The sequence below is a fragment of the Acipenser ruthenus genome, chromosome 2, assembly GCF_902713425.1.
Source record: "Acipenser ruthenus chromosome 2, fAciRut3.2 maternal haplotype, whole genome shotgun sequence".
Taxonomy (NCBI): domain Eukaryota; kingdom Metazoa; phylum Chordata; class Actinopteri; order Acipenseriformes; family Acipenseridae; genus Acipenser; species Acipenser ruthenus.
Window position 1 is genome coordinate 82,459,036 of NC_081190.1, and position 13,597 is coordinate 82,472,632.

Genomic DNA, 13,597 nt, shown 5'->3' on the forward strand with positions numbered 1-13,597 from the left:
GTACCAAGAAATGTTCCTGAAGAAGTCAGCACCTCTGGTCACTTTTTTTTAAAGTAACAAAAATGCTTATTCACTGCCAAACATGAACTACTTTAGATGTGTAATGACTACAGTATAGGATACTGACCTAAAGGTTAGGGTTTCGGTGTAGGTAGAGGATTATTCATTGTTTTATTATTTCGTGTTACCTTTGTAAGGACAGCAATTTTGAATCACTGTGTGAGCTCACCATCATGGAGAGGAGCGTGAAGGTAAATTGATGTTTACTCAATGCTTAAATTAGTGTAGGCATTTAGGGATTTGGAGATTCAGGCTTCTATGTCGAACTGTTGTTTTTAAGCCACAGGTGGTGTGCAATATCAGTAAGTATCGTATTTGTGTTCAAATTTTTAAACAATTACACACATAACGTTATATTGCTCTTATTGTATTACTTGAATTGTAACGCTTGAAATGTTTTTGCTTACGATTGTAAGTCGCCCTGGATAAGGGCGTCTGCTAAGAAATAAATAATAATAATAATAATATATTTCTTAAGTATTGTTGGTTGGTTATGACATTCATTTGTTTTACTTTACTATTACATTGGTGTCTTATCCGTTTTGTTTCTTTTTCATAGAGTCATTAAAGAAAAAAGATTGTGTTAATGTCAATTTTGCTTCTGAAGATCCTAAGTGTGTGGTCATTTGGCAGGAAAAAAACTAATTTTAATTATACTGTAGACTAGCTAGATAACATCACTGTTTACAACAAAGAATGGTATATAAACGTGATATATGGAATATATGTCTTTCAAAGGGATTTGATAAATGTGTCATGTATCCGCCTGTTGAACCCTAAATATAAATAATGTGATTTAATTACATAAATCAGGTTTTTGAAATCACTTTGAGACCTAGTTTTCATTTTGCCCCTTTGAAAATAAGGCCCATGGTCTCTTAATAAGCAGACCTACAGCATTTTGCTACAATAAAGTTACTGACCTCTCACCTAAAAGTAATGTAAACAGTGACTAGACTAGATAATGGCTTTAAAGCAAGGATAACTACATTTACTGGGTTTGCGAGGCAATTCTGAATACACACATACAATATGTATCTTTGTAGCTCAACTGTACCGGTCTGTAGCAGGGGGGGAGACCTGTGCTGACTCTTCTGGTGTATTCAAAGTGCTGCAGGAAGAGGGCAGCAGCTGTTCAATATCCGCCTGTTGGTCATGGCAATGTCACAGAGAGGTGGGAGAGAGGGTGGCTGAGAGGCAGGTCTTGGGGGGATTGCTGGCCCTATAAAATAATATTCTGCTGTTCCCTCAGGTCTGCCTTCTAAAAGACGTGCAGACTCTATGGTTCAGAACCGAGAATCGACCGGGAAGTAAAATCCCGAAAGAAAAGAAAAGAGAACTAAAGAAAGAAAATAGTGGTCGCGGGGAATACCGTGGGCAGACCCCATATGTGTTTTTACAGTGCCGTGAAAAAGTATTTGCCCCCTGTTTGAGTTTCTGCATTTTTGCACATTTTTCACATTGTATTTGGTCAGATTTTTTTGTGGGTTGTAGCAGAGGGAGTCTGAAAAAAAAATGACACCAAAGATGTGGTGCTTCTTTCATTTGTCTGGTGTGCAAGGTAATCAAACATGCAATCTTCAGGTGTGAAAAAGTTATTGCCCCCCCTAGTTAACTCAACCCAATTAAAGGGATAATTAGGGTCAGCTGTTTGAGTACTTTGGTTAACAACCAGGCCTGATTTGGGCCAGCCCTGCCCAATATAAATTTGACTAACTTTGTCCCTTACCATCAGAGTGAAGTTGTCAGCACACAGGTTCTAGAGGCACATCATGCCATGAACAAAAGAAATTCCTGAAGACCTCCAGAAAAAAAGCTGTTGATGCCTATCAGTCTGGAAAGGGTTACAAAGCCATTTCTAAGGCTCTGGGGCTCCACCAAACCACAGTCAGAGCCATATTGTCCAAATGGAGAAAGTTTGGAACAGTAGTGAATCTTCCCAGGAGTGGCCGTCCTGCCAAAATCTCTCCAAGAGCAAGCGTAAAATCGTCCAGGAAGTCACAAAGACTTCTTGCCTCGGCTAACGACAGTGTTCATGACTCCACCATCAGAAAGACACTGGGCAAAAATGGGATTCATGGCAGAGTAGCAAGGTGGAAACCATTGCTCACTAGAAGAACATGAATGCTCGTCTCAAGTTTGCCAAAAAGCACCTGGATGATCCTCAAGAGTTATGGACCAATGTTCGATGGACATATGAGTCAAAAGTGGAACTTCTTTGGCTGACATGGGCCCCGTTATGTCTGGCGAAAACCAAACACTGCATTCCACAGTAAGAACCTCATACCAACAGTCAAGCATGGTGGTGGTAGTGTCATGGTTTCGGGATGCTTTGCTGCATCAGGACCTGGACGCCTTGCCATCATTGAAGGAACCATGAATTCTGCTCTGCATCAGAGAATTCTATAGGAGAATGTCAGGCCATCCGTCCATCAGCTGTAGCGCAACTGGGTCATGCAGCAAGACAATGATCCGAAACACACAAGCAAGTCTACATCAGAATGGTCGAAGAACAAGAAATTTAAAGTTTTGGAATGGCCTAGTCAAAGTCCAGAGCTAAACCCCATTGAGATGTTGTGGCAGGACCTGAAACGAGCAGTTCATGCTCGAAAACCCACAAATATCATTGACTTGAAGCAGTTCTGCATGGAGGAGTGGCCCAAGATTCCTCCACGGCGCTGTGAGAGACTAATCAATAACTACAGGAAGCGTTTGGTTGCAGTTATTGCTGCAAAAGGTGGCGTAACCAGTTATTGAGTCTAAGGGGGCGATTACTTTTTCACACGGGGGCACTGGGTGTTGCATAACTTTCTTTAATAAATAAATGAAATATGTATCAAATTTTATTTTGTTATTTGTTCACTCAGGGCCCCTTTTATCTAATATTAGGTTTTGGTTGAACATCTGATAACATTCAGTGTCAAAAATATGCAAAAATGCAGAAAATCAGACAGGGGGCAAATACTTTTTCACGACACTGTATAGCAGGCTGAGGGAGCGGCGAGTGTAGGACGGATACCCGGGCCGTGCATGCAACGACCGTCGGGGTGAGGCTGCCGAGTGCAGCACCTTTTATTTGTTGTTTTTGATTACTGTGTTTTATTTTCCTTTTTCCTTTCGCCTTTTGTTTATTTTTGTTGTTATCCTGTGAGTGCACCTGCACTCTGTTAGCTATTCAATGGTAATTTCCGTCTCCAGTCTTGCAATAGCTGGTCTTGTACACTATTATTCAGTAACACTTTTTTCTTTCAATATAATCATGCCTAAGACTTGCTGTGCAGTTCTGCGTTGTATTGGTCTATTCATTTTAACTAGAAAACACATATTTTTAAATAAAAAATAAGTATTTTTACAGCTGTTGATAGATAAATCATGTCTGAAAATGTCTCCTGTAGCTATTCAAAACAAGCGCAAAGCTCTCAAGTTCAGCAGCACTAAGCCAAACCCACTGTTTTTACTATGACAGTCAAAATGACAGTTCTAGGTATAACGTATTATATCTCCATAAGTTTCTGCAACCCTGAGTCTACTGATGCTTTGAGATGTTTAAAGAAAAGGGCTTGTAACTAGGAGGGCCTCAGTTCAAATCCCACCTCAGCCACTGACTCATTGTGTGTGACCCTGAGCAAGTCACTTAACCTCCTTGTGCTCCGTCTTTCGGGTGAGACGTAATTGTAAGTGACTCTGCAGCTGATGCATAGTTCACACATCCTAGTCTCTGTAAGTCGCCTTGGATAAAGGCATCTGCTAAATAAACAAATAATAATAATAAAAAGTCAAAAAAGCACAGGTGCCTAGCTGCCAAATCAGTGGAGAAAAAAAGTGATGCGTCAAAAAGACCGCTCTGGTAGTTAAAAACATAAGAACATAAGAAAGTTTACAAACGAGAGGAGGCCATTCAGCCCATCTTGCTCGTTTGGTTGTTATTAGCTTATTGATCCCAGAATCTCATCAAGCAGCTCCTTGAAGGATCCCAGGGTGTCAGCTTCAACAACATTACATATGTGTGCATTAAGCCCAACTAAACATGAAACGGTACTTTAAAGTGGACGCTTTGACCTGGATTAATTCAAACTTTTTTGAGCACGGTTCTCGAGATCAGTTATGTAGTGTGTACGGGGCCTTTATTTCATAGTAGTTTTCTATAGAATTGTATGGTGGCTTGTCGAGGCCATCGAGAAAATGAAAGTCATTACTTCCATTTCCTGAGATAATTTATCTCAGGATTTCAAGCGTACAAGTTGTTTTGTCAAGATCACAAGATAAAGAAAATTCTCATGAAAAACTGAAGTAATGACTTTTCTAGAGATCCTTGGATAAATTCTCACTTGATCTTGACATTTTTTTTTTCAATGGAATCAATGAGCTGCCGTAGAATAAGCTTGCACCAAGAGTGAAAAAAATGGCTACAGATAGGAACGTTTCTATAGGAAAGCATGTTTTATTTTTTAATTAGTTGTCTGCCTTTATGTCTATTTCAATAGCTTTTTTTTTTTTTTACAAAATTACTATGTGGTAAACTTACTGTAGGTAATATAACAATTACTAACCCTGATAATCCTTATATAAAAAAACTAGATCTGTGACAAACTATGTGTACAATTCTGTAATGGTGTCTCTAATCTGTCCCTAACCTTGCTGCTCTCCTTATATACATTCTGGCCAACTAAAATGCCAAAAACAACAATTATCTGCATCAACATTTTTGTTTGACACTTTTTAAAACTTGTAATAAATAGTTCAAATGTAATTACGGTTAATAAATCATACACTTCATAAACTTTGTAAACTAAGTACAAGGGAATACAAGGACATCGCCCTAGAGAATAGGTTAGTGAATCAGCATTTGGTAATGCTGGCCAGAATGCATATAAGGAGAGCATCAAGGTTAGGGACAGATTAGAGATACCAGCAACTGGGGAGAAACATGGTTGCAAGTTAGTCTTCTCCTACTATAACACAATTATTTTAGTCTTATTTTAGAAGCTTCAATAAAATACTTGACAGAAACAGATGAAAATTAATGTACTGTTGTTTCAATTATGTTAATTTTATCAAATTGTGTTCCCCCAGGTAGGCAATTATTTCTTATGCAACTTGTTAAACATCTAAACAAGAATGACTATTTAATTACACAATACCATGAGAAGGCATTGCGTATACTTTCTACTGTTTAACAGCAACACATTATTTATTTAATAGGATCAATAATAATATCACATATGTCTTTAAAGTTTCTCTGATGCTTTTATGCATGTTCACACCACAGCAATTAGAGCCACGTCTGAAACCTTCTTACCTTTGAAGAAGCAGTCTTCGCTGTGAATAATAGTGATCTTCTGCTTCTTTAAACAGGCACCGCGATGAAGCTCGCAATGGTTTTCATAGAGTTCCCCATCTGAACCACAGACTGGTTTATAATGAGGTTTGCAGCGTTCCATGCAGGCACACTCTCCCAGTCCAGTCTCCCTGTTAACAATGCAGTGTCGCCCCAAACCACAGTACTTATTCTCACAGCCTCCAAAATGGCCATCCTGACCGAAGTACCCTGAAATCAGGAAAATAAAAATGCATCAATTACTGATTGTAAAAAAGGAATCATGAAAATACATATATCCCAAAATAAAGAACAGAAATGTTGTGCCACTATAGTGTATACATATGTTTATAATAATAATAATAATAATAATAATAATAATATGACATATTAATGATACTGTACAGAGACTGCACTATATACCTACACCAGTTAAATGCCCAAATCAGTTTACCAATATAACCTTACTCTTGAAAACGTTATTGTTGACAACTTATATATAGTATGCTTAATTGGCCGGCTAGTCAGTGGTGTCAGTCTGAATCCACTGGAAATCATGCATACTTTGGAAATTGTTTAGGATTTGTGCTGGGATTCCTGCTGGCTGTGTCCCTAACATCTTACTCAAGTGTAGCTAATGTGCAGTGCATCAAAGATTAAGGTGCCATAAGCCGCTGAGTATTTTGACAATCAAATAAAAGCTAAGGAATACAAATTTGTACTTTATACTCTTAAGTGTGTGTCACAAAGACGGCCAGAGTGGGTGGCGTCAGACCAGAAAAGGAATACACAGAGACGGTGGTTGTGATGATGAGCCGAGTGCAATGGCTGCACTCAGCGTTTAATAACAAATAAAAGGTTTGAACAGACAAAAACAGGACACGGCACTGGTAGCCAAAAGAAACATATAAACAAAACGGACTAAACACTTAACAAACGGTGCACGGAGACAAACAAACACGGTGAGTACAAACAACTATTATATTTACGATCTTTTCGCTTATTTTAACTCTCCTTCTCCACACCCGTTCTCCACTCCCGAACACCTAACCCCGACTGCAAGAAATGTGCGTCTATATATACTATTGTGCTGGGATTCAATTACTAATTAATTATTCACTTGAATCCCAGCACGTGAATTAATTCTGTGCAACCCCGTGCTCACATATTACATTTAACCAGCACGTGAAGTGATTTGTGCTCTCCTCGTGCCTAAATACAAATCTACACTTTTTAAACACACGTGAAACACAGACCCGTTTATATCCCGTGTACCAATCTATACACCAACATTAACATACACACGCATCCATACATACACAGAACACACAAATGCACACAGGGGCGGGGCACTTTGCCACAGTGTGTCATTTTGTCCTAGCACCACCCAGCAGTTTAAGTTTCTATTTATTAAAACCTTCTCAGCATTGACAAACAGGTGGTCAGTCATGCATCATCTTATTGAATTTCTATTTGTCCTGATAAGGTCAGGCTGTTTTGTGGCTTAGCATTACCGTACCATTCAAGGTCACATTTAATGATTAAGAATGCTTTGAAATAGTAAGATAATAAAAACAAACTCACCCAATAAAGTTACCAAACTAGAACTAAACAACTCAGATATTTAATTTGCGAGTTTGCGAGTAGTCTAAAATTCTTACTTTTCTTGGAGAAAAAAATGCACAACGCATGATTTGGAGTAAGTAGCTTTGGGAATCTGACTCACAAATGTCTTTGGGATTTGGTGCAGACATACACATTTCTTCCAGGACTTCAATGCTCCATGTACACATAATTATTATTTATTCGCCCTAATCACTCAAATTATACAACATCTGTACAAAATTAAAGTACTGTTATTACAAAACACAATGAGATTTCCAACTCCCTTTAAAGTGACTTATCTAATATTGAGTAAATGTCCTTTCTTGTCATAGCAGCAAGCGTTTGAATTGTGCTTCATTCTCCTGGAATTGTCTGCTTTAAAATTAATTAAGAAGTTGTACCTTTAGGTTTATACAAACCAGTTTAACATTTCAGAGGATCGTTTACTACGTTAAATTGAGTGGCAATTTCATTGTGATTTATTTTTTCTTATTTCTAAGGTTTGATCACAATCATTGATATATCCTTCAGACAAGTTGGCAATGCAATACAATTCTTGCCGAATAACAGCTTGCCTCTGAGAGGCCGTCACTACCTACCACGAATGGACTGAATTCAACTCTATTCTGTTAGATCTAAGAACTGAATTAGTCATAGATATATTTCTTGTTTGTGACAAAACCTATATGTGTATTGTATTTGTGCAATGTGATTTCCTAATTTGAAAAGGTTGTATGTTGTTTATAGTAACTCAGTTTGTTCTCCTTTTATATAAAGTAACATTTGCAAAATTGTACTGTCTGTCTATTGCTCTTTTATACTTTCTCTGAGAGGTGCTTAGATAAACAACTACGTAACATACATCCCCCACCACTGCTTTAAACTCATAATTTCCAGAGATATGCAAAAATGTGACATAGAGATGGATGGATGAATGGACAAACATCTCCATAGATCCCTAGAAGTGTATTCTCTCAGTAACTAAATAATGTTATGTTTCATTTCATGACAATCGGATAATTGGACTGACTCAATAACTCCATATCTATGATGGAAAGGTAGATCTGGTGTTTACTACTCTGTGCCAAAGTATGGTGCCCCATAAGGTTTCAAAAATAGTTTCTGCATAATTAAGTTGTAATAAAAGACATTTGTCAATGGAAGGTTTCTTCAGTGCTTGAATAGTAGTGTAAGCACTTTTGTACACTGCTACTGGTACTTTTAAATCACAAAGGAACTACTTTTCTATCATTCCAACTGATTTTACACACATACACACACACAATAATTCATGCAGCGTAAATTCTAACAGCTGTGTGTCTTTTTCTGATCACAAACTGAAACTCAGAGCAGTTGATTCAAATTGAGCACCATTCTGAGACAAGGTGGCGGGGCGCAGTTACCAGCACAACAGAACACAACAAAGCGAGGCTCTTCCAGCGACAGCTGCAGAACCTAAACTTAAAAAAAAATTATAATAATAACATGGCCTTCAAGCCAGTAGTCTGTGACACCTGCATGATGTGGGAAATCTGAAAAAATCAAGAACAGCTAAACCAAGTGTGTGTAAAGTGCTGCATGATCCAGGACTTGCTTAAACTAGAAAGTATGCTAGAAATGGAACGGCAGGAAATGAGACAGCAACAGGAGCTTGAGGAGCTGGTACACCCACAATTCTTGGAAGTCTGCACCCCTAGCAGACTGAAAGCCACCAGGGAGATAGAAGAGGGTCAAAACAGCTGGGTTCATGTAGGCAGAGGCAGGGAAAAAAACAAAACTTCGTCAAACACAACCACCAGAAATCAAAACATCCAACAAATTTGAGCCACTTCAAAATTTAGATGATCAAAACCAATATCAAGAGAACAAAAGGAACAACATCCAGGACCCTCTTAACAGTGATGGCCAGACAGCAAAAAGAAGGGAGGTCATGATTGTTGGGGATTCCATACTGAGAAACACAGCAAGTTCAGTTCGCAGTCTGGACCCCCTTGCTACAACAGTGTGCTGCCTTCCAGGAGCCTCTGTCATGCACATCACTGAGAACAACATGTACAGGCTCCTAGAACAAACTGGAGACGACCAGGTAGTAGTCGTCCACATCGTTACAAACAACATTGGAAGAGACAGACGAAAATCCCTGCAAAACAAATTCAGAATTCTAGGAAGGAAATTAAAACACAAGACCAAAACTCTGGTATTTTCTGGGATACTGTCGGCATCTTGCAAAGGAGCATACTGACAGCTGGAAATAAATCATCTAAATGCTTCACCTTCCTTGAACATTGGACCACATTCTACAATAATGACTATCTATAGAGGCGGGATGGACTGCACTTAAATAAAAAGGGAAAAAATCTACTTGGAGATCCTCGAGGAGGTTCAGAAGCATTTCAACTAGAAAGGAACGGGGAGAAATCAACAAAATACAGAAGGGAAACCACATCAAAACAAAGTCAACAACTTAGGGAAGACAGCCATTAAATGTATTTGTCTAAATGCTAGAAGTCTCACAAACAAAATGTTAGAACTTGAAGCTACTGCACTAACAAGTAACTACGATGCGATAGGTGTTACAGAAACTTGGTTATCCGAGAGTGATGGAGACAAGTATAATATTAGTGGGTTTACACTGTATTGCAAAGACAGGCAGGACAAAAGAGGCGGAGGGGTAGCGCTATACATAAGAAATAGTCTTGAAGCCCAGGTGTTAAATCTGGATGAAAAAAACAATGCAGAAACAATATGGGTCAGAATAATGGACAAAAATTCAAAGGGCATAATAATAGGGGCATGCTATAGATCGCCAAATTCAGGCACCGAGCAAAATAATCTGTTATAAAATGACATTAGAAATGCGTGAAGCAAAGGAGAAGCCATATTAATGGGCAGTGTGGAGTACTGGTTAGGGCGCTGGACTCTTGACCGGAATGTTGTGGGTTCAGTCCCTGGTGAGGACTCTGCTGCTGTACCCTTGAGCAAGGTACTTTACCTAAATTGCTCCAGTAAAAACCCAACTGTATAAATGTAAAAATAATGTGATAACTTGTAACAATTGTAAGTCGCCCTGGATAAGGGCGTCTGCTAAGAAATAATAATAATAATAATAATAATTTCAACTTCCCCCATATAAAATGGGAAAACCCGGTGGGGAGCATGACAGACAAAATTGAAATGGTGGAAATGACAAATGCCTGCTTCCTAACGCAATTTGTCAAGGCACTGACTAGAGGGGAGGCATGCCATGATTTAATCTTTTCAAATAACAAAGACAGAATAACTAAAACAGAGGTCAGAGAACCATTGGCAAACTCAGACCACAACATGGTCTCATTTGAAGTGCTTTTTAAAACCCCAAAAGTAATGACTAAAGCTAAGGTTTACAATTTTAGAAAGGCAAACTGTGAAGGTATGAAAGAGAGACTAACGGAAGTAGAAAACATCCAAGGAAAAAGGATGGCTATTTTTTAAAAATGTAGTACTAGAGGCACAAAACAATTAACCCTTTGCGGTCCATTTATTCAGTGCCTCTCAGGCGCATCAGGTCCAATTTATTTTCACACACACAGTTTATTTTAGACGCGCTGTTTAAAAGTATTTTTTTCACAGTAAAACAGGTTTAAAAGGCACTGCATATCAACAGGACACTCAGTACTGCATCTCCAGCCCCGCCCCTCCCCTTGTTCACTGTAATTTTCACATACCTCTTCATAGTAGTGCATACTGATAAATCATCTCCTGATCACTCGTTTTATCACCAAACTCCTCAATAATGCGATCCAAGTCATTATTTTATTACTATAATATCTCAAAAAAGCTCTGCAAATGTCTGATATTCTCTAAGCGCTGGATGCAGAAGCAGCTATCTTGTTTGTTTATGTCTGTGTTATCTCTGTGATGCCGGGGCTAAGTGTATTGATCAGATCCGCCCCTTTTTTTCGGCTTCTCTCACCTCCTATCGGTCTTACTCGGCCATTGAATTGTTTTCTCTGCTTTTTCCAGAGAAAAAAACGACTACAAACCTGTTTTTGACGTCTTTTTGATGATGTCGGAGAGGGTCCGACATTGAACCAGAAAGGGAAAATTGCAATGTCGGACCAGGTCCGACATAGGACCGCAAAGGGTTAAAATGTAGTACTAGAGGTGCAAAACAATTACATCCCAAAATTAGACAAATAAAAATCTAAAACAAAATGGCCAAAATGGTTTAATAGATCAATTAAAAAAAATATTCAGAGAAAAAAGGCACTTTACAGAGCGTTTAAAAGGGACCAAGAACAAAGTACACAGAAAGAGTACTTGGAACTGCAAACACAAGTCAAAAAGGAAGTTAGAAAGGCCAAGAGAGATAGAAATGAGCATTGCTAAGGGGGCTAAAACCAATTCCAAAAAGTTTTTCCAATATTATAACAGCAAGACAACATTCAAGAGGAGGTAAAATGTCTAAGAGATACAAATGGCAACATCATAGATGAAGAGAAAAGAATAGCAAATATATTAAATGATTACTTTTTTACATAACTGTTTTAAATAACTTTAGCATAACAGAGGCAGATGTGTTAAAGGGACTAGGAGCTCTTAAAATAAACAAATCCTCTGGGCCAGATGAGATCCTCCCAATAGTACTCAAAGAAATGAAAGAAGTTATTACAAATGGCTAACCAAGATCATGCAACAGTCTCTTGACACAGGGGTTGTACCGACAGACTGGAGAATTGCAAACGTAATACCGATCCACAAAAAGGGAGACAAAACTGAACCAGGTAGCTACAGACCGATAAGCCTGACTTCTATTATATGTAAACTTACGGAATCGATAATACGATCTATAATGGAAAATTACCTATATGGTAAAAGTATCTTGGGAGATAGTTAGCATGGTTTTAGAAAAGGGAGATCGTGTCTAACTAACCTGCTTGATTTTTTTGAGGATGCAACATCGACAATGGATAACTGCAAAGCATATGACATGGCTTATTTAAATTTCCAGAAAGCTTTTGACAAAGTCCCGCATAAAAGATTAATTCTCAAACTGAACACATTAGGGATTCAAGGAAATGCATGCACATGGATTAGGGAGTGGTTAATGTGTAGAAAACAGAAAGTACTGATTAGAGGAGAAACCTCAAAATGGAGCAAGGTAACCAGTGGAGTACCACAGGGATCAGTATTAGGTCATCTGCTCTTCCTAATCTACATTAATGATTTAGATTCTGGTATAGTAAGCAAACTTGTTAAATTTGCAGCCGACACAAAAATAGGAGGAGTGGCAAACACTGTTGCAGCAGCAAAGGTCATGCAAAATGATCTAGGCAGCATTCAGAACTGGGCAGACACATGGCAAATGACATTTAATCTAGAAAAGTGTAAAGTACTGCATGCAGGCAATACAAATGTGCATTATAAATATCATATGGGAGATACTGAAATTGAAGAAGGGAACTAGGAAAAAGACCTAGGAGTTTATGTTGACTCAGAAATGTCTTCATCTAGACAATGTGGAGAAGCTATAAAAAAGGCCAACAAGATGCTCGGAATATTGTGAAAAGTGTTGAATTTAAATCAAGGGAAGTAATGTTAAAACTTTACAATGCATTAGTAAGACCTCATCTAGAATACTGTGTTCAGTTCTGTTCACCTCGTTACAAAGAGGATATTGCTGCTCTAGAAAGAGTGCAAAGAAGAGCGACCAGAATTATCCTGGGTTTAAAAGGCATGTTGTATACAGACAGGCTAAAAGAATTGAATCTATTCAGTCTTGAACAAAGAAGACTATGCATTCAAGCATTCAACATTCTAAAAGGTATTGACAATGTCGACCCAGGGGACTTTTTCGACCTGAAAAAAGAAACAAGGACCAGGAGTCACAAATGGAGATTAGATAAAGGGACATTCAGAACAGAAAACAGGAGGCACTTTTTTTACACAGAGAATTGAGGGTCTGGAACCAACTCCCCAGTAATGTTGTTGAAGCTGACACCCTGGGATCCTTCAAGAAGCTGCTTGATGAGATTCTCGGATCAATAAGCTACTAACAACCAAACGAGCAAGATGGGCCGAATGGCCTCCTCTCATTTGTAAACTTTCTTATGTTCTTATGTCAGAAAGTAGACTTTAGTTTCAAAGAACCATAAGAATACATTTTAAGGTTGGGTTTTTCACAACAAGTAAACAACCCATTGGATCACATTAATTATTTAGATATCTTAAAACAGGCAAGTCTTGACCTGCCTTAGATTTTCCATAATTAGAACATACACTCCCAGGAGAGAAAAAAAAAGTAAACAACACTAGCTCACAGCTTGTTCACCACTGAATTAGGCCTTCCCAGAGATCTACAATGTGAGGCTCACCAAGCAAACTGATTTTAAATAAATATGGCATGAAAAAAGGCATTCCATTCTCAACAAAACTGGGGGTATTCATTTCATGATATTTTAGTTTGTAAATTTTGGTTATATTTTTGGTTGTGCTGATATGTTTTAAATCCATGTTACCATTAAAACCATGTAACCATGTTACCATTATTTGGGGGGATTTTCAAAAGTTCATAAATGATAACTCCAGTGTTAATGAACAAATCAATATGCAGCATTGATTTTGGCATTTTCAAGC

The 13,597-nt window shown here is 38.3% G+C and overlaps 1 protein-coding gene across 3 annotated transcripts in view; it reads right to left on the minus strand.

The window, feature by feature from the left end:
- LOC117409420 (follistatin-related protein 5-like) overlaps positions 1-13,597 on the minus strand; it is a 256,417-nt gene that overhangs the window by 184,024 nt on the left and 58,796 nt on the right. For all 3 annotated transcript variants that reach the window (XM_034908687.2, XM_034015436.3, XM_034908681.2), the window contains exon 4: positions 5,360-5,608. In XM_034908687.2, the coding sequence (XP_034764578.1) occupies positions 5,360-5,608 (249 nt within the window). The remainder of the gene's footprint in view (positions 1-5,359; positions 5,609-13,597) is intronic.